The sequence below is a fragment of the Belonocnema kinseyi genome, chromosome 8 (assembly GCF_010883055.1).
Source record: "Belonocnema kinseyi isolate 2016_QV_RU_SX_M_011 chromosome 8, B_treatae_v1, whole genome shotgun sequence".
Classification (NCBI taxonomy): Eukaryota; Metazoa; Arthropoda; class Insecta; order Hymenoptera; family Cynipidae; genus Belonocnema; species Belonocnema kinseyi.
In genome coordinates this window covers 103924999-103947781 of record NC_046664.1, presented here as the reverse complement: position 1 = coordinate 103947781, position 22783 = coordinate 103924999, and the positions used below count along the sequence as shown (strand labels likewise).

Genomic DNA, 22783 nt, shown 5'->3' with positions numbered 1-22783 from the left:
TTAGTGAGTGTACCAGGAATATCAAAGTGGTCAATTCCTCGCTAAACGATGATGCAAAGTAGTTGCTTTGATTAAACATAGGTAGCCAAGGTCCGTACTACTCTGTTTATTAAAAGCAACCTGATGGAACTAAACAGCGTTTAGTACATTTTAACCATCACGTAGTTATCATTATGACATTATAGATTATTAAACGGAAATAGTTGCATGTACTATAACGGTTCCCTCCGTGCTGCTTGACCTTTGAATTCTTTTAAGTACTCTGAATTACTTGTACTTATCTGAATTCTCTGGAATTCTTTCAATTTTCGAATGCAGGCTCACCTATACTCAATGTTGCTAGTGGGTAACGCCTCGATGTTCATTAACAATGATAAAACTATTAGAAAAGGAATTATCAGTACTAAACTTAAGCATACACTTGTTACTGAATTCTTTTGCAATATTTTGAGTTCTGTTAAATTTAACTTGAATTTATTTAAATTCTCATGAGGTTTTTGAATTTTTTATATTCTCTGGAACCTGCTTTTACGCTTGAATTCAGGTGTACGTGAAAATTGCTAGTGGTTAATCTCTCATTTTCCGCTTAAAAACAATAGAAATTACCGCAGAATTACGACGATAGGTCGATGATACAGGAAAATATGCGGAGGATAGGAGAAAACGGAGAATAAGAGAAGATGCTGTATTAAAGAGAAAATGGAAGAAAAGAACGAGGAAGAAGAGTGGGATTGGACGATTGGTGGAAAAAGTTCGTTGGATGAGGGACAGAGTGAGGGAAAGGGAGAGGGGGGGGAGAGAGAGAGACATTAGGAGAGGAAAAGGTGGGGGCACCCATTCATGCTTTGCTTCTAGCCTAAGAGTCCAGTTCACAGTGGCATACCTTCGTGTACCCCGTGGGCGCCATTCTACGGGCGGCAGGCACTCACCTACTACACTCCAGCCACGAGTCATTCGAGTCATTTGAGTCGGGCGAGTCGAGTGAGCAAGGCAGTTCTCTGAGTGAAAGACGAAAGAACCTTACCACAAGTCCGCAGTTACCTTTAGCGGGCCTTCAAGAAATTGTACGACGTACCTTACCACGAGGTCCACAACCGGCTAATCCTCGTCTAAGCACTTTCCAGCAAACAACCGGAAGGTGTTCCTCGCGATCTGACTTTCAAACTTCAAATATCATCTGAGGATTCAAACTTGGAACTTGATGAATATGGACTTTAAGTGAGACAAAACTCGGGCAAATGTGGGTTTGTGTTGGGTGACTCGGGCGACAATAAACTGTGATTACGTTGTCGATTTTTCGCGAGGCGGGCAAGCGTTGTTAAGGAACAGAAGTTAAAGAAGAGGGTCAAGTGTGCAGGATCAAGGATATTCAGACGAGCACCATGAAAGGATTTGTGGTTTTCTTTTTTCTCTCGGTTGCCAGACTTCCCAGGAGCGAGTGTAAGAACCTGGGTCTTCAGCAGGCACATACTGAGGAGAAGTCTGCCAATGTGAACAGTTACTATACACTTGATGAAAAGAAACAATTGTCGGATGTTAAAAAGTTTCAAGATGTATCAATCGAGATCGATCTCCTCGACAGCACTCATCCAAGGCGCGAGCAGCATGAGCAAAAAAAAGAAAACCAACAGGCTGACCAGATAGTCATATACCAAATTGGGGTAAGTTGAGACCTGATTCTGATTTCGTCTCTGTTCCTCAATTATTCTTAAATTATATTGAACAAGCCTTTCACTATGAGTTTAGATTAAATACTGAAGTCTACCTTCTCGAAGGATCAAGGCAAAATGATTCATGTGCGATAGTGCATGCATAAGTTTGCCACTTATATTAGTAAGGTGGCCTTGGCCAAATAAACTCGCTATCTGTGCGGAGACCGACAACTGTTGGTTTCTATCATGTTTCCATGCTTCTATCTAGTTCTTGGACTCAAAGAGTTACTGTATGTTCATTCAACGGTAGGAATTTGCCAACGCCGGTTTACCTATTTCCGTTGGCTTATCTGCCGATTGATACCGTTACATAATCCTGTTCCGGAAGTACTTGAAGATATATAAGCAGCATCTTTTAGAAAAATATTGCTGAGGTGTTGCGCCCAATATGATAAGTACGTTTTCAAATTTGAATAATGATTTCTCTTAAACTCGTTTTTCCTTTTACTTTCTCATCGTCAATAATAATGCACGGAGTAGACTCACCTCAATGCACATACCAAATGCATGTGGTAATCAGAAAGCATTAAACGTTTTCGCAATTGCGAAGAGTTACGATTTGCAGATTAGTTGTTAATCACTGAATCTTGCAGTTCCAAGAGTTAGTTAAATTGGGTCAAATCTCAATATTTCATATAATGAGAAACTTATTTATGAACGATGTATATCAAATAATACGACAATAATAATGTTGCATACAATGAAGTAATAAGTTTTCCTAGTTCATGAACAAACTTTTTAAAAAATCTCAATTATCAAGGGATGAACCACTACTGGATTTTCGCGTGCATCTGTTTCTGATTTCTTTTGAATCTTCTTCAATTTCCTGAATTATCTTATATTCCTCATGAGTGATAATGATGATCATAATCCTTGAACTTACTCGAATTACCTTGAATCATGAAATCTGTCAATATCTCTTAAATTCCCATAAATTCTTTCGAATTCGCTTCAATAAGTTTGATTCATTTGTAATCACCATAACTAACATGAATTATTTTCAATTTCCTTTCAAAAATTTCAAAATTCATATTCAACTTCCTACAATTTCTTATTTTCTTATGAACACTCACCGAGGTTCTTTCTCCTTTAAAAAAATGTATATTGTTTTTAATCATTTGGGGTCTTTAAACTCTTTGGAACTTCTTTCGATTTATTTGAAATTCTTTGAATAAGTTAAATAACTCCTACTGTATTCAAGTGCGTATTTTAATCCTAAGGACTAATTACTAAAGTAGCTCCTCACCAGCTATACATATAAGATCAATTGATATCACCAGGCTTCGTACGTTTCTTTAAATTATAATTTTTTGAAATCACTTAAAATCTTCAAATTAACTTAAATTATTTCAATTCTTTGTATCATTTTGAATTTCATTAATCTTTTTCTTAATTTCATTCAATTATTTGTACTTTTTTTAATTCAGATGTACATCAAATTTTCTCCTGGCTAATTCCTCCTGAATTATGTTATTTTCTCATTGAAGAAAATATATCTTCTATGAGTTTGATTACTTGGAAAAAAATTTCCTGAGACTTGTATTGTGGGTCACATAATATAGCCCTTTCTCACCCTGCGCTAAAAAATACGAGCCGAAACCTAAGATGGAACTGTTATTTGATCAGAAGCACCTGGTTCTCATCAGCAGGTTCCTTAAAAAGCATGGGAAAAGAGTTTTCAAAGCACAATTTTGTCGAGAATTTTATAATTTTATTTCAAGTCCATTTCAGTCAACTTAGTCGGAATTGCACTTGCCGACTTAGGGAATGAAGCTTAAGAGTAAAAACATAGCCTGAGGGTACGAGTGGCGCCCACTCAAGTTTCGAACCTGTTGTCTATGTTGTGAGCGCGGCAAGTCGAGTCGCTTCATTCATAACGAGTCGCCGATCAAGTTCCAGATTCTTTTTATTTTTACGCGCCTTTCGAAGAATGTCGACGGCTCTACACGTCGCACCGGAAAATTGTTTTTACTCCAATTGACATCCTGCCGTTCAACGACAATTCGCCGTCCCGCACGCGCACAGCAGCCACAATAAAAATAATATGGAGGCCGAGAGTTTTTCGCTGTTGCGATTTTGAGAGAAGATCGGCATCTCGCCTAAACTCGCTTAATCTCGCTGTCTCTGTTTTTATTTCTGTCGCGATCATAATTATCCTGTTAAAAATAACTGCAGTTTCCAGTTCAAGGAAGCTCAAGGAAGATTGATTGTAAACTGGATTGCTTTGGTGCACTATGTTTTGTCAGGTGGAGTATAAGATTGCTCGTAATAATTCCCTCGCGGGTTATTGCAATTTCAGAGATTCTAGAGGTGCTTTATAATATTTCAAAGAAAATATCCCTGACGCAAAGGGTGCAATAGTCAAGGGATTCGCTGAATTCTCTTAAGTTTTCTTAATTTTTTTAAATTGTTTGTATACTTTTGAATTTTTGAACTGAGGTGTATTTTAAAATTGCAAGTAGTTAAGCTTAGGCTCAAGAACAAATTTTTTTCTAATCTGTCAATGACCTCCCGATTCAATAATCAACCTCGCAGATTGGTTCCCGACGGAGATTTATAAAACGATGACCATCAAGTTCTATCTAAACCCTATTTCGAAGATCAATGTATGCATCATAAGGAAGCGTTCGCTCAAAGTCTGAAAAGCAAAGTTTTTTCTAATTTGGCCATCACTTTCGAATCAGTACTCAATTTTACAGACTCGCCACAAGCAGGCCGTGTAAGAAAAATAAGATAAGGTTGCCAAGAATAACTAGAAAGTGCTCATTATACTCAAGAAGCAGTTATTAATACGTCTTGAGACCAGAAATATTTCTTGGGTTACCTAAAACAAGGGAGAATTGAAATTGGGTGCGTGTTTGACGGCTTCATGACAACCAAAGCTCATCAGTCAGGATTTAGGCTTCACTGGCAGCTTCTGGTGTGCATCGTTCGTGAGCAATATTGAGGGCGTGAGAAGACGGAGGGAAAGGAAGGTGTCGAGAGGGTGGTTTTGGTGGTTCAGGACGTTAGATGTAAGCAATCTCCTCAGCTCTCGGTCATCTACGGGGTGCAAGCCGAGTGCCAGGTGTCATGTTCGTTGCGGTCATGGGAGAAGCGAGAGACGCGTGAGAACTTCCGGATCGTTTCGTTGGGTCCTTCCGGTACCCTATTATTCCATTTTAGTTTACTGCCACCGTTTCCATTCCTGGTTCCATGCACTGGAGCAGTATCCTCCTTTTACGTTGGGCGCCAGGTGCACCTGTTCTAGATTTCCTTCCCTTTCCTTTCTTTATCATTCTTTCCTTTTCTATTTGTACCCTACTTCCTTTCCTAATGCAGGTAAGGATATCACACTCATCGTCCTTACAATTGGTAACGATTATCATGATTTTCCCGGACCTCCAATATTAGTTGTTCCTGCACTGGAGCAGCAATCTCCTTTTACATTGGACACTAAGAAAAAGATTTTCTAGATTTCCTTCCCTTGCACCCTTTATTTTTTTTCTTCGTAACATTCCTACTCCTGATTCTTCCTTTCCCCACCAGATGTACTTCCTTTTCCCCTTCGCAGCGGAATTTATTCTTCCTTGATTTATTCATTCATTCATTCTTTCTATCTGTTTCATTCATACCTCATATATATTCATACTATCGTCCTCACGACGGTCGATATGTCCGTTCTATCGTTAGTTTCAATATTTCTCCATTCACTCAGCCTTTCATTCGCACTCGCATTCGTAAAAGTCATTCACGTAGAGAATCTAGGTCAACGCGTGGTGCGTAATACGAAGAAAACAAATTAAAGATGCCATTATGGGCTTAACTATTTTATGATCCTATAGTTTTATACCTGGCGACATGCCTTTTTTGTGAGATGATAGAAGCTGTAACTTGTGTGTGTTGAATTAAAGATCTATTAGGGCCAAAATCGTCAATAAGGCCAATCTGGATTTCTACGTTTTAGACCATTTATTGATGGTACTGAAAGTTTTAGAGTTTAATATTATATAAGACGCTGTATCAACCATATGTTCATGTTTATGCTCATAATTATTACCTAGTCACTTTTACAACTATGCAAATTGTTTGAGATTTATTCTAGAGTGATCGATCCATATTTGGTTAGATCATAAAAAGTGACGCCTATATCTTTATTATTTACCAGTCAAATTGTAGACAAAAAATGTATGTTCTACAAAGTCTGACGTCGTTTTGCATTAATTCTATGTTGATCCGAGACACGTGCGTCAGATCTTCGTGACCAGCAACAAAGAAACAAGCAGAAACTAAAGTTGTGATACATAAGCCCTATATACTAAGCAGTTTAAAGAAAAACATTGCCTTCAACTTGATCCAAGACTTTCTTCCATCTGTTGCTGATGTTTCAAATTCAAAATTGACACTTAAAATATAGTTTAGGAGAACAGCTACTGGTTTTGAATCGACCTTTATTCAACAAAAAATTAAGGGTGGGAAAGACGGGAAATAAGCGATCGGATTGGAACCGATTAGTCTCGTTAAAATGATTGCGCTCTCTCTTTCGAGAAACGAGAGAAATAACGAAGAAACAAAAAGCGCCTGGGGAAGAGGGAGACGGACGTCGCAAAAAGTCGAATGCTTAGTAGTAGAACGGCGGAAGACCATTTCCTCGAACGTTTCTTCACCGTCCACGCTACCGCACCACGACTTGCACGTTACCTTCTTTACGTGTAAATACTAACTACGTGACTCTGGTATATAGAAAATTACCCAAGAAAGACAACAAAAAAATCGACCATCACTTGGGACGCAGCTCTGAAAAATATTCTTTGGATAGCCTGCTCTCAATTTCAAACAGAAAATATGTCCTAAGATTATTTGTATAGAATGTTCTTTAATTGTATCAGATGATCACGGAGAAAAAGATATCGCACAATGATATCGCAAAACCTCTATATTGCAAGAAAGCGCAATATGATAACGTACAATCAGGTCCCGGAGCTTTGTACGATGTTATAATGCACTAACATCACAGAAAAAAATGAAGTTAAATTTTGTCGCTGTCATCTGCTGTCGTATACGGCATCCTTAGCAGCAATGGGAAAATGGCAGAGTTATGAGTCAGATTTAAAACAATCACAGAGAAAATTAAAAATTTGTTGCAGGTAAGAGCTTCAACGGTTAATGATTAAACATTTCGGCGGAAGTTTCACTGAGGTTAGGAAAATAAGTCTGACCTCGTCGACTTCGTTGCGCTGAAGTGAGCAAATTTCGGTAAAACATGCAGAATCAACAACAGAAAACACAAAAAAAATTTTTCTTACTGATATATTTCCGTCGAAATAAATCACATTATTGTAGACGAATTAGAACTTATTCAATAACATTTAGCAAAAGCCCAAAATGTAACTGACGGATGGGAATCCCCGTTTCTTACATTATAGATTGCACAATTATGCGGTATATAATGTAAAAACTTGCAATGTACGATATCACGATTCTGTGATATTATAATGCGATAATTACGATATATAGCGCAGGAATTACGACATATATTGTAATTTAAGATATATAGTTGTCTCAGTGATTTCTGCATATTTCAAAATTCCCCGATTTCAATTCCATTCCTTGAGAAATTGTCAAACCAGATAATTGCAAGGTGACTGTAACAGGGTGGCCACAAGATTGAATATTTTAATTTCCCTGACAGTTCCCTGACTTTCCCCTGACATTTAGACGAATTTCCCTGACAGGAAATTATTACAAAAGCGAATAAGGTTTCAATAATATGCCAAGCAAAGTAGCAAAACAAGCCAGAAAAATGTGCTTTATATGGCAGTATGGATAAATTAAAGTCAGACAACTCAGCGGCGCCACTAACGAACAATAAAATTTCATATAATGGATATTTTATGCTTTTTTTTTGTTGATATTTTTCACAACTATAAAAAGTTTGTTTCTCTTAATTAGTTTTTGAGAAAAGAGGGCGGCGCTATCGTGCTGTCAACTCAGCGGCACTCTACAAAAATCATGAAATTACAAAAAAATGACTAGGTTAGATTTTTTTTCTATTTTTTGGCTTTACAATACGCTATGAATCGCTTTTGTAAAATCAACCCTTATTTTAAAAAATTACCCCCCCCCCCCCGTAATGAAAAAAGTATTTTTTTATGTATTAAAAAATGACTAGGCTAGAATTTTTTTGCTATTTATCTGCTTTCCAATGTGATATAAAACACAACATGTCAACATTCGATTTTATTAAGTTAATTCAGTTTCTTGATTTGTCCATCGGCTTAATATGGTAAGGAATTATGTTCCAACTACCCCAGGAAACCACCTCTAAAGTCTAACGTGAAGTATGACTAAGTCTGATGAGAACGCGTTTGAGAATCTTTTCGACTCTTCTACTATCGAAACTCCTCAAATGTCGAACTTATCCAGGTATATCAGTCACCTGGGTTGTCGATAGACTCTATGCTCTGAGGTATGAAATTCTAGCATCCCCCAAAAAATACCCTTGTCGCAAAATTGGTCTGAATTTAATTGGTAGTAGAATATGTACATTTTTGGAGTGAAACCCATATAAATTCAACCTTATCCAGGTAGATCGGCAACATGATTTTTTTATCGACTCAATGTTGTAAGGAATAAGTTTTAGTATTCCTATGAAACTATCCTTATCGCAAAATTCGTTTGAATTTGATTAGTGGTAGACTATGTACATTTCTGGACAACTGCATTAGAGAAACCCATACAACTTCAACGTTATCCAGGTAGATAATTCACTTGATTTTTTTTATCGATTCAATGCTGTAAATGGTCAAGTTTCATTAACCCCAAAAACTGCCCTTATCGTGAAGTTAATCTTAATTATATTGGTGTTATATGACAATTTTGTACAAAACGGTATGCATTTTTTTCTAATGTGATTTGGGCAAATGTTTCTCGCAGATAAAAGATCAAAGATAAAACACAGATAAAAGCCAAAATGTATTTTACAACATACATGTAGATCCCCAGCATCCTTATTAACAAAAGTGCTTTTTAGGATTTCACAACAATTTTAACTTATCTTTAAAAATAGTTTTGATAACTATTTGAAAAAATTATTTTAGAAAAAGTCTACTCACACAAAATTTTCAAGCGTTCTGGACATTTAGATTGTTCTTTATATAAAAATGGATTTTACTCGTTCATAATTGTTTGCTGGAAGTTGTTTACATGCATTAAAAGATGCATCGAAAAAGGTAAATTATATTTTTTGAATATACACACATAGACTGGAAAATAATTTTGATGAGAAATAATTATGCTTAAAAATACCATATTACTATTTTATAAGTAAGTTCTATCTATGTATATATTGACTTTTTTCAATACGTGTTTTCATTACAGGGTGTTTCTTTTATATAGACGGGTTAATTTTACAAAAGCGATTTATGTGACATTAGAAAATAAAGAAAGAGCACAAAAATTAAGAGCACAACAATTTCAACAGTTAATGCATACAATTTTTGGCATCAGTCTGCATCAGTCATAATTTTGCTCCTTAGTCATGCTTTGAAAATGCCGTGTTAATAGTTTTTAAGTATTTTTCTTTTAGATGGTTTCATTTTTAATACGCTTTTGCAACACAGGCGGTTGATTTTTAAAATAAGGGTTGATTTTACATACTTTATTTTCCCTGACTTCCCTGACATGTGGCCACCCTGTATAATAATAAAAAAAGGTTTATTACGTTTGGATATAACAGTCCAGCATACAGGACGTACGTGATTGCCTCATTATCTGGATTGACAACCTCTGAATGGAGCAGTTACGAGACAGTCTATCTTTTGCGTGGAGGGTCTTCACTCGAATCCGCCCGACAAAAGTTGCAAAACATTCCTTCGCCCATCTAATCTTCTGACCAAATTCAATTAAATTTTATAGTAATAAACGTAACATTAAGAATTTTCTTACTTTAAGAAAATAATCTTACTACGAAACCTTTATTCCGATTTGAAATTTAAAGTTTAATAAATAAAGTACCGTAGAATAAGACCCTGAAAAAAATTTGGAACGAATGTGCATCTAGAATCTTGTTTTCTTTGAAATCTATTTTAAAGAACTCACTCGACAAACTGCAAAAAAATTATTTTGGTAGAAATTGATCCAGGCATTTTCTTAACAGATTTGAAAGTTGTTTTTCTTTTAAAAAGAAGCTTATTAAAATTACGAGAGGTTTGTTGCGGCAGACTTGAAAAATTGTTAACTTGTTAGGCATTTGAGTTCGAAAATAACAAAAAACATGATGCTTCATATTTTGGCTACTTACTTGGTCCGATTCATTGATATTTCCTCAAAAATTTATAGAATTGCGAAATTTATGCGCCCTCAATAGAACTTTTCATTGTAGATAACATTTATACATTTATTTCATTTCTATAAACAGAATAATTGTTAAAAGTGACGTATGTTATTGTACTTGATTGGTTAACATCAGCTGTTATAATTATAGCAAATGCGATATCAACCAATATAGCTTTTTGCATTTTCTACTTATTAGGTGCCTATTTGGCGAATGTGTAAATTATGATGAAAATAGAGCTTAAAATATTCATAAACAATTTTATAATAATATCCAGCGTCATTAATGGCAATCTGTTGTATATGAATATTATCATCCATATGAAAAATATGGTTCCAAGAAAAAAAATACTTAACAGTAAAATAAGTATAATTAAGGCATTCTACACCGTAAACATACAGCAGAAGCCAGCATTTTTAAATTCACGTGTTCGTAACAATTAAAAAAAAAGAGAAGTTTTATCGACTCAGTAAAAATCTCCATTCTATACGTGAATTTCTTAATTCTATATTATAGGTTTTCAAAGATATATCAGTGAATGGGTCCAACGCAAAGATGGTAACAGAAATATAAAAACTTAAGAGTTTTCGCTATTGTTTAATTCAAATAAAAAATTGATGTAACTTTCTTGTGGAATTCGGCCACGAGAAAGATTTTTTGCCTTAAAAATCCAGTAAGTTTAACTTTTAAAAAAGAGAAACCTTTAAATCGGTTTAGAAATTGTAATTGAAAATTTATTGTAAGATATAAAATGTGAATTGGGCAAGATATGCATAGACAGGATAGGGGGAAGATCGATCCTCAGCTTAACACAATAATAGGCTCTGAAGATTTAATCTCTCAAGAGCTGCGACAATTACTTAAATCTTTTTGCCCGTCGCCGGTTGATGCTTATACCTTGTAAAGATATAAAGGCTAATAGCGGATGATTGCCGAGGGTGGACACTGCAGAAGGAAATGCAAAGCACTCAAATGCTAATTTGTCTGTCGTCATTTATTGAATTTATTCGAGGGATGGTGTCGTGCTGTTCGCGGTGAGAGAGCAAGAAGAAAAGAGGAAATGAGTCTCTCTTCGTAAAGTGCACGACCGTCCCTCCGAGAGACTATATTCACCATTTTCATGAATGGAAGCACGTGGCTGGCACGTTCGACGTAAACGTAAATCTAGCCAGATGCTATCTATACGTGAAAAATCTCCAACATTGGAAAATTGTTTTAAAATATTTTTAAAATCATATTTATTTATCAAAGGATAATAAAAACTAAAAACACAAAAATTTTCTATGGGTGAAAAGCTGAGGAACGTAATTTTTCACACATTCTTCCCAGTGAATTGCAACATTTGATATTGACAGAGAGTAGAGGAAGTTTGCGTTTGACAAGTAAATATTCTCTTGTCTGTGGTCCTAAGTTTATTTATCATTGTTAAATGGCCCAATGCCTGCCAAGCACACTTCCGTAAGCTGGTTACAGGTAAAAAGGTATTCGGAAGGATCAGCGCGGCAAAATGATGTTTTGATTCGTAGACCAGGACCACGTGGTTCTGGGGCTATTGTCAACAACCGAGTGGGGACTTCCGGCTCATTCTCCCGACGACTTCCGCTATTTCTTAAAGAAGCCTATTCAGCTATTATTTCACTACTGCCGGAGACTAATTCGCTTCCATGGGTTTTTCCTTTACATCCGGGGAAAATTTGCTCGCAAAGGAAAATCCCACATTTTCCAAACCTGCAAAGGATAATTTATATTTAACGACTGTATAATTTCTATGCTGTATAATTTAGGTTAAGCGGAATTTACAGCAGCAGAATTTCCCTCCGATCACTTCCGGCTCTTTTTTAATTTTCTGAATATTCGAATTTAAAAAGTAAAAACCCTGAAACACTTTCTACAACTTCTGTCGCAACTTGTGAATTGGATAAAATTGAGTTTATCCTTGAGATAAAATGGGTTGAAAGTGGCGGTAAAATGTTTCAGTTTAGCACGATTCGTGAGGTTTCGCGGATCCCACGTACTGTCGTAACTAACGTAGTACAACGTCTACACCTACTTGCCGGACGGAATCCATTCACCTGCTGCAGGATGGGTGATGGCGCGCTTCCAAATTAAGCTTCAGTTGTTAAATTACGATTGCAAACCAATGGGAAAGTGTTTTTCCATTCGAAACGAATGACTTTCGTAGAAACAATTTTTGAATTGAATTTAATTAAGTTCGCTATCTTTAAAGTATAAATTCATAAATTTCAATTTGAATGGAAATGATATACACAATTTTGATTTTAAAGAAATGAAAATTTTAAATCCTTCCACTTTAAGAAAGAGTTCAAACTTCAATCTCTGAACATTTTTAAATATAGACAGTACTGAAAAATTTTAAACAAATTTTAATTTAACATTTTTTTATTCTGATTTTCAGTATGATTCTTGAGAGTTTATGGACTATTTTGATGGTTTATGGATTGTTTACATTTTTATCTTGAATTCCTTTGCATTCTTTCGAGTTTTCTTCAACTCATCTCTTCTCAAAATATAAATCAGCGATAAGCATAAAGCTAATTAAAATTAGTTTAACATTGTCAAATGAGCGAAATTTAGTTGTTAATTAGCTGTTCTTTCGAAGTCTTTTGAATTATTTTCTATTCCCTTGACATTTTTGGAATTCTCTTGAATTCTATAGATTAATCTGAATAAATTAGGCCATATTGTAGTAGAAAAGTAACGCCTGCTGTACACATTTTACACTAAAATATGGAAATCTATCATATTGCTGCTACTTTATTGGTTAATTGATACAACAATTTTTCTTATTAGTGTTACACTACCCGATTTGTTGAAGTAACAATGCGGGTAGTGATATCAACAAGAAAAATGATTATGCAAGCCAATAAAGTAACAGCGGTATATTTTACAAACCAAAGTAGTTGGTAGTTTGAAATCCTTTCCGTTCTTTTAATTCTTTTGAATCCCTTTGAATGGCCTATAGTTTATTTGAAGTCATATTGAATTTCCTTCAATTCATTATATATGAATTGTTTTTACTTTTTTTGTTTTGAGTTTCTAACAGGCATTTAAATGCAAAATTTAGGTTCTTGGCCCATAACCTGCTACTTTTTCTGACAGGGAGTAGTTACCCTGTTTTTTCCAGGCAAACGTCACGATACCTCGCTTTCGTGCACTCTTGGAAAGAAAATAGGATATCTTGGTCGGGGAACTCGTAAGTCCGTATACGCAATTCGCACAACGATCTGCCAAAAAAGAGATATAATGTTTGTGAGTGTCAGGGTCCACATTGGATTTTGCTTGAGGCTGAATAATAGAGTTCCACGACACAGTCTCACTCCTCTCCGAAATCTCAAAAGCAAAAAAAAAGTACCCTGTATTTGCCGTGGAAGGAAAGTTGCTTGATTCGTTCACTTGTGACAGGTACTGCTGGACTTGAAAGAGTTTTACAGCTGACTCGACTTTAATTGCACCTTAATGTCATTCCGCAAAGCGAATTTAGCGTTAAATAATAATTATGTCCTACCTGAATACCTGCACGTATTTTCGCTTTAATGTATTGCCCTTTTTCGAGAGTCATAAACGTCACGCCAATGTCGGCATTAAACGTCCCCGTGACTTCTTCAGATAATTTACACCCTCGCCTGGCATTAATACGGTGCTTTGAGACGTTAGAGTTTAGAGAGTCACTTACAGAGTTCAAGATGAATTTATTCCGGAGGTAAATTTAAGTTAAATAATATTATAGTGTGAAAATCGAGATGGGCCCATAACCTATCACAGGTTATCCTTGATGACCTTGAATCTCTTTTTTAAAGGTATATGGATATTCGACTATATATTGATAATTGACATTCAGCATGTTTGTATAGAACAAAATAATATATGCACATATACAAATTAGTATGCTTTGTAGGTAGCTGATCATAAAAAAAGTGTGCCCAGTAGAAGAACATGAAGAAATGTGAAAATCTGCATTGTTCTCTAAAATTCAAATTTCGAGCGTTATCTCATGAATACACCTTGTAAGGTAAACAGCTACTGGGAGTGTTGCGTATGCGATGCTGCACCCAGGGCCATAAAGTATCTCCTTAATATAATACACACACATATACACATAACACAAACACATAACAACACACCCACACACACGCACGTGTATCAACAACCGAAACCGTATTCGGCTACTGGGTTTACGCAGTGACGTCCTAGCATTGTGTCCGAGACGCAGGTAAACCCGCACGTCTTTTCTAAAATCATGTTACGCCTACGATCTTATTCATTTCCTCATCATTTCCATTAGCACCAGGTGCCTGCTTTTCACACATTTTTCCAAAGCCTCCTTTTCACAAGGAATGATCAATGGGCTTCAAGAAGAATACCAATTGCTTTTTCAAAAGTCTATCGATGATATCCTCAAGTTCTTTCGTTCCTTCCAAATTACGAAAAATATTTTGCCCCTATTTCCATAGCAAAGCAGCAGGCTTCGAAATGTTCTATGACTCTGGTAAAAAAAAAGTCAAAAGTGGCCTCTCAGAAAGAATTAAAAATTAAGAATCTAAGAATTTTACACTTGTTTGTAATGTTGAATTTTGCTTTCAAATTTTAAGAATTTGATCATTTTCGCCTTACAAGTGTATAAAATTCAATTATTGCTAGATACTGTTTGATTTCAAATTTAAAGCCATGATGATGACGTATCAATTGTAAGTTCTAAGTGTTCAAAATAAATTGAATAATTTAAAATGGAATCATTTTGCTTTAAAAGCTGTCAAACTTGAATGATTTCAAATTCAAATTGTTTCGAGAAGAGAAATTTCAATCTATTTTAAGTTCAAATGGTTCAAAATGTAATTATTTTAAATTAGAAGCTTCTGAAATCGAATAATTTCAAATTAAACTCCTCTGAAACAAAATTCAATTCAAAGCGTATATATAATTATATAATAATATATGCCAAAAACATGTGGCTTTTAAATTTAAATAAAATATTGTTCAATTTAAATTTTAAATTGTAAAATTAATTACTTCAAGCTGTAAGCTTGAAATGTGCTGAAAGGTGCTGTAAGCTGCGAAATACGCTGATCGACTATGTATTTATTAATAATGATGAAAAATGGTCGATATAAAAACTTTGAAAAATGGGAAGCAACAGAAAATAGCATGGAAATTTCAAATCTTACGACGCAAAATTAATTGATTATCGCATTCAAAAATTTGTCTGGCAAAGAAATATCTATCATCAATAACGTACATAACGATGTTATAACCAATGTAAATGATGCTCTTAGAAATTTGTAATTTAGATTTTATGACTGAAATAAATATTTAATTTTCCTATCTGAGAATTTCTTCTTACTCAAAGAAATGTCTGTCGAAGTATTTCTTTCATTTTGGAACACATTTTCTGAGTGTACCGCTTTCTTCTGGGTAGTCGTTAAGACTTTAACGTCCTTGGAAGGACATTGAGGAAGATTTCGAAATGAGAACGAAGCTGTAAACTGGAGAATGTCTCGTGTAAACCGTAAAGTTGAATCTTGCAGCCAGTCGCCATAAAGGTTTTCGAAATATAAGGTGAGAACTGATAAACGTAAATTGCGGGACACTGCTTAGATTTGGCTGCACAGTGCACGCAATGCAAATTCATGCGCAAAAATCTCAGCTCTTTGAGAAGTTGAGTGCCTTCGGACAAGATGTTACTGGTAGGCACATATATTGACCTTTAACGATCACCCGTAATGCAAGATAATTTCTGGCATTATTGAAATGCACTGCAAAATCTTCAGAGCTCAAAGAGAAACAGGTCGTGCTTACTCTTGACTGCTGATCGATCTTTCTCTAGGAAATTAATGTTAATGTATTCCTTGGAAAGTTTACAGGAAGCAGGACCAGTCTCTCGGTAGATTCAGTGCCCGATAAAGAGATTTTATTATTTCGTTCTCTGAAAAATTTCGGTTCTGAAATAACATGGATTTTTATAGAATTATCGTCATTCCACTCTACTGACGTAATTACAGAAATTCTAGTTCAGAGGTTAATGTTCCTGAAAAGAGTTTTCATAATCCAGGCTAAAACTACTTTGAAATTAAGCATTTAAACCCTATAAGCAATTATAAATTTGACAATTGTATACATTAAATATACTTTATATGATAACAATTTAGAGGATTTTCTTCCAAACAATAAATTCACAGTCATTTTCACTTGCCAAGATTTATAGAATTTTATTTTCAAAGAAAAATAAGAAAGGCCGTATTTAGGATCACCGAAATTCGGTGAGCACAGGACAAGTATTTTCGTCGAGCGCAAGGAAACTGGAAAGTGCAGCTAGGTTCACCGATATTCGGTGAGCGTAGCACAAATATTCAAATAATAATTTGAAATGTTTTCAACTGTCCAGTGTCGTCTAATTTATGAATATGCGAATTTGAAATGAGTTGAATATTGAAAATAATTCGAAGCGTCTCGGCTCACCGAAAATATTTGTGGTACGCTCACATTAAAGCTCATATTAAAGCTTCCGATTTAAAAATATACAATGATCTTAAAAACTTCGAACTTTAAACGTTTCAATTTGATAAATTTAAATTTTTAATATAGATTTAGAATTATTCCTTTTTCAATTTTAACAGCCAATTATTATTTAATTTGATATAATTAATATAGTTTAGTTTTTAAAAACTTTGATTAATTTTCGGTTTACACTTCATGAACTTAGAACATGTTACTCTCAAAATTGTTGGATTTTAAACACTTTTAATGTTTAACTGTTCAAGTCTTAATGATTATTGTGATATCAAGGTAGACAATGTAAAGAGATTAAATAGGTTTTTATACTTAAAAATGTATTATTTCCGGTTTTTTTTGGTTAACTTCCAGCCAGGTATTGTGATCCAAATCAGATTGGAATCAGGTATTCAGAAGAGAAAAAATGATTTAGAAATCATACATAAATTTTATTTAAAAAATTTCATCAAAATTACTCTTTCGATGACAATTTAGCCGTCAGAGATTTATGGTAGTTCAACAAGATGATACTCTATAGTCTATCTGACTATTTAATGGGAATTAGAAGCTTGTTAATGTTGACAAGTTAAACCTTACTCTTTAAGTGTCGCAAATTGTTTTCGAAACCGTGTTTCTTGGCCGGCACTAAAAGTAATTAAGGGGCCATTCACTCAACACGTGATACATTTTTCATTCGCGAGTATGAATGAAGCCGGTTTGTAAGCGCCATGAAAGAGTTTGCACAACCGTCTGATTTAAAATACGAGATCGACGGATTCGAGTACGGCAGCACAAACGCCTTACATATATACAAAACATAAATAGATATCCTTCTGTTGGAGATACCTGAGCAGATGACAAAACGAAGTAAAGGGAGAGACCGAGATTGGTACAGTAAGGCGTTTTTGCTAACGTGTTACCAAGCCCTCAGCTTCCGGTCTAATCCCTATATTTGATGGAGCAATATCGGAATAACTTCGACATTAAGAAAATAGTCCATAAAGTCAACCTGTTTTTCCGATAAAAACAATATTTTGAATAGGTCTCTGATGCGAGTCATATCTCGAAATTAAAACTGATCTGCGGGTATTCTTCAAACAGTGAAGTAAAATATCAGCAAAGGTTCAATTAAATTTATTGATATTTTAGAGAACGGGGAAATTTAAAAGTTTCTTTTTTTCAGCTTGGTGAAGAAGATCTGCCAGAATGTGCCTCGAAAAATCAAATTTGCAGTAAAGTCGATTTGTATGGAGCACCATGGGTTGAAAGATTCTGCCGCTGTCCAGGTGGTCGTGCATGTCCTAGCACACCTAATGCTGACGATGGTCACACCCTTGAAGACAGATCAAAACAGTACAAGTTTTGTGAAGCTGTGATGAGAATACCTTACTGCCATTACTTTAAGTGAGTAGAGTCAATTTTTTTGTTTTCAAACATTTTTGTTCACAATTAGATGACATATTTTCAGTTTATTTGCGTCAAACGTATATTTGATTTACTCCAATTTTCATGTAGGCTCTCTCAGTGAGTTAATCAGGTTATCGTATTGCTATTCGAATGCTCACTGCATGTTTATATTTTTTATAGAGATACATCATTGATTGTGTAATAAAGATTTTATTTATAGGGATGTCACGTGGTCATTGCAACCGTATGGAGGGCCAAATAATACGACTGTCCAACGTGTTTTCTGCAGGTGTCGTCCAGGAGGTGTTCCTTATTTATTGCGAAGGGATCTGTCTAAGACAGAGAAGGGAAATTACGCACCATTCGCGCCAGTTTTCTATTTTGGCTGTTCTCCCCAAAGTGTAAGTTTAAGTTACGAAACAAGTTTTTCAATTTTAAACAGGAATATTTCAAGGCCTCGTTCAGTATAGTAGTAGCGGTAGACCTGGCTCAGAAAGTATGGATTTTTTGGTATATTCTTTGTAACTTAAAAATGCTTTTAGTTTCAGGTACGAAGTATTTTTTTTAAAAATTGTTCCTCTCGAGGAGTCCTACAAAAAATTCCTTGTTCATTTTTTTATATTTCGCACCATTTTTTGCATATGCCCAAGACACACACACACACATGTATATGCACTATGTTTTTTCAAAAAAGGTTCGGTATAAAATATCAAATTTGGACAATTTTCTTTGTTCAGCTGGTTTAAGGATAAACTATCACCTAATAAAAATAATTCGAGATATTTTTGGTATCAACTAAATACCATTTCAAACGACGACTGCGAATCTGACTCTGCGAACTGATAAAAATTTCATTTTTGTGGTCTACATAAAAATATTTTCTATTCATGATTTATAAAGAATTGATTGAGCAAAGTCTAGCAAGGAAAGAGAGTGAAAAGTTCTCAAAACGTTGCTTAAAACCCTTTATATATTTATTTTCAGACTTATCTTTTATACGTTATTTTTGATCAAATGTATGTAAATTCTTATTCGAAAAGTATCAGGTTTCAAAATAAAATATGATGCAGATAGGTTTAGTTCTCATTTTAAAAAAGGCCCAATAATTGAGAAAGAAGTATAATATAAAGCTTGTAAAAAAATTTTCAAAAATTTGTTCGGGGACGAAAAAATGTTTAAAAGTGCAAGTTATTGTGAAATTTATGAGCGTAAAAAATAATAGAATTCTAAAATAAGAAAAAATTAAACTTCATTTCATTTCAGTTTAAAATAAAACCAAGAGTCCGGAAGCCAAAAAGAGGATTAGGAAAGATCAGTGTAAAACCAAATGTCATGCCGGTAAAGATGCTAATGCAAATAAACCATCTAATTTTTATCGTTATACTTCTTTCTTGCATGAAATAATTTAGTTTTCATCATAATTTTTTTTAGTTCTTGATTTTATTTTATTTCATTATATATTATATTAAGATTAAATTCTCATTATTTGAAGAAAAATCAGAAAGCTCACTGATAGGAGTAAAAAAGCTTTATTGATTTATTAGTTGAATATTGCATGATTGTTTTAGCCTAAATTTGGTCAAATTTGTTTGTTAGATACAATTTTTTAGCCTTTTTTGTCCTTGGTTGACAAATATTTGTAGGTTCCTAAAATACTTTTAAGAATTTCTAAAATTTGGAAATCAGTATATGAAAATTTGATTGAATTCCACTCAGAAAAAATGGTCTTGAAACTAAAGCATCGTTTTCCGGCCTGTTTTGTTTTAAACTTCATGAATATATTTTTGACACAAAGAGAATCATTCTCTTTGTGTCAAGAAACATTCTTTTTTCTCACGAGAGGACATTTCGCGCAGTATTATAAATCGAAAAATGCATATTTTGAGCATTCAATAAAATTATTCATTCAACTCTAAATAGTCAAAACATTTTTCACCTGCAATAATAATTTTCTTCTCTTGACAAAAAATGTAACATAGATTATTACCCTTTATTAAGGTGTTTTGTAGAATAAATTATACTTTTTGAAGGTTCTTGTAAACGTTTGTGCACCAGGACATCTTAAATCCTAAAAATGGTCTCAAAAATCAGTAATTCAAGAATACAAACGTATTAAGCATAGAGTTAAATTTTATGGAACTTCATTTTTCTTTTTCACATCGAAACCGACATTTGCATCAGTTTATCGTCGTCGTAATCAGCCTATCAAAACGTCATTCTCAACAAAGTCTCAGTAAATTATGTAAAAATAGTTGAGTTTCATGAATATTATTTTTAGCAAGTGATTGAAAATATTTACGAAATTGGATTTTTATACACTTATTAATAGTAATTTTACAAAAGAAGGACAAATGCACCAATTTGATGTGAACCGATTGCTTTGTTTTGTTAGTGCAGAGCACTGTTATATACAAGCAAATTAAATGTGTGTTAAGAATTCTGAGATATTTGAAGGGCTTCATGGAAAATCTGTGTGACAAATTTAATTTTATCTACAATTTCCAACCAAATTTTTGGATTTAAATAGACATTGAAAGCTCTAAAAGTATTTGGTCTTTCAAGTAAAATTGTTCCTAGAGTAGGCAATTGTTTCCCTGGACCCTTTCATTACTACATACAATAAAATAATTTAACAATTGACATTTATTTTGCAGAAAATGAAGTGTGCGCACAAGGAGCCATGCAAACTTTTCACTGTTAAGAAAAGGAACAAGCCAAATGCAGCAATAGAAGATGTGAGTGTTTCTGCGTTGTGTCAATGTTCGAAAGGACTCAGATGTCCGAGAAAACACACCGACCCAGGAACTATGCCTTCGAGATCCTATCCAGGAATGGACATCAAAACTTATGCTGCCTACTGCACACCACCACATCATTCCAATCGGTCAGAGGTTTTTAAACTCAGATAGAAAATACTTTATTTGAAATAAAAAAAGAGAAGGATGTAAATAATCTTGGCGGTAAAACTCTGAAAAATTTTGCCTCAAGATTTCCCGAGTATTTTGATGCTTCTGGGAATATTGGGGCAAATTCCAGCCCAAACATGAATGCACCCGGATAAGAAGGAAAGTTTTTATTTTATAAATTGATTGCATGATTCGAATGACTCGGGACTTTGCTCAAAGCAAATATGGGAGTAATATAATGTATTTAGGGAATTCTTTGATATAGGATACGTGTGAATGCATGTTTTGTTTCTCGTGAGTAAATGAAGAAAAACGATATTAGAAATAAGGTTACAAATAAGGAACAAGTGTTGAAATTCGCTTTTTCGATTTCTGATTTAATATTTTTTAGAAGGCTCCAAACCGTTTCATTTAAACAGAAAATCGGCGATTAGTTACCAAGAGATGGCATTTCCCTCTGTACCGACAGTTGGTAAGAAATTAAAAATATGTACGATTTTATCATAGAATTTAAGACTAATGTTGAAAGTATGTGTTAGAAATCAGAAAAGCGAAATATTTTTGTTTTTGTCGACGAATCCGTTAAAAATTTTTAAAAAATGATTGAAAATGTATAATTGTATAATCTGGTCTTCCAGTATCTTTTCCTTGTTATAATATAAATCTGTTTAACAGTTTATGCTTAGTGTGTTTTATTTGTACAGTTATTAATCTAATATTATTATTTTTTTATTATGTAAACTATTGAACTATTATTATCAATTGATCGAATTGAGGCAACTTTATGTCTAAGTACTACTACATGTACATAATAAAATGGTTATAGGATAAGGCTATTATTTTATTATATTTTGTTAGTAATTTAGTTTTTTGTAAGCTTCATTTTTAACTTATCCGTTTTTAAAAAATGAATTGTAGTTACTACATCGATAAAGCGAATTATAATTTTCGACTGACTCGACAGAGGGAGCCAAAATGTCCTATTGGAAAAACCAACTTGAAAGTATTAGATTTTTATATACAGCACCTGATAGCACATACGAAATTTGTATAATTTATTGCTTAAATAGAAGGAATAAAACATAGATACCCTTTAAGGGTTAGTTTAAAACAATATCAAATTTTATTTGATAAATGTTTGTAAAGAATTGTCAATAAAAATTATTTAAATGATTGTGGTGAATGATTCTATTAAGAAAAAAGAGAAAATTCCACAAAATAAATTCCTTTGTCATTTCCAGCGTTATTAGACTACTTTTAATAATTGTTATTTAATGTTTTTTTTAACCTTTTCGGGCTTACACATCCATTTTATTTTGGAATCCGTCAGTCCAATGATCATCTATATGTTTGTACTGTACAGGGGTGTTCGAGGTCGCTGAATATTAACTTAAGCTTAAAATTTCATAATTCAAAATCTGCAATATATGAAGCAAAATACGAAAAATTAAGAAATTAAATTAATATGATTTTAGTTTATTATTACAAAGAGAAGTATGGTCTCATAGAGAGAGAAAAAAATATGATGCTGGCAAAAAACTAAAAATAATTTGTAAATAAAAAATCAACTTTATTCCACTCGTGTGATTTTATTTTTTCGATTGGGTAACTTACATTTCAATGAAAAAGAACCCGGTGACATGCATTATATTGAAGAGAAGCTTCTTTCACAATTCTTGATTGAATGAATTGGAAAAAACTCTTTACGAAAATGAAGGGTAATAAATAATCATAAAACATTGAAGAATTGATTATTCAATACTCGGTTTCCAAGAAATATGGGGAATCTAGATCGACTATAAAAAATCTGCAGAAATTGAATCCTGTGAAATCTTTCGTAAACCCATCAATTAACTTGGAATTTTTAAGGTTAAAAATCAGATAGACAATGTTAATGTTAAAACTAAAAAATGCACCCCCCCACGACTTTAAGAACT

The 22783-nt window shown here is 33.9% G+C and overlaps 2 protein-coding genes across 3 annotated transcripts in view; one reads left to right on the top strand and one right to left on the bottom strand.

Annotated features, from left to right (window-relative positions):
- The window catches only part of LOC117179102 (elongation factor-like GTPase 1), a 495923-nt gene that overhangs the window by 100396 nt on the left and 372744 nt on the right, over positions 1-22783 (bottom strand). The window lies entirely within an intron of this gene.
- Positions 890-21673, top strand: LOC117179104 (protein giant-lens). Its single transcript, XM_033370771.1, has 4 exons — positions 890-1661; positions 17717-17937; positions 18161-18341; positions 20595-21673. The coding sequence occupies exons 1-4, from the start codon at positions 1383-1385 to the stop codon at positions 20847-20849; spliced, it is 936 nt and encodes a 311-aa protein (XP_033226662.1). The 5' UTR covers positions 890-1382; the 3' UTR covers positions 20850-21673.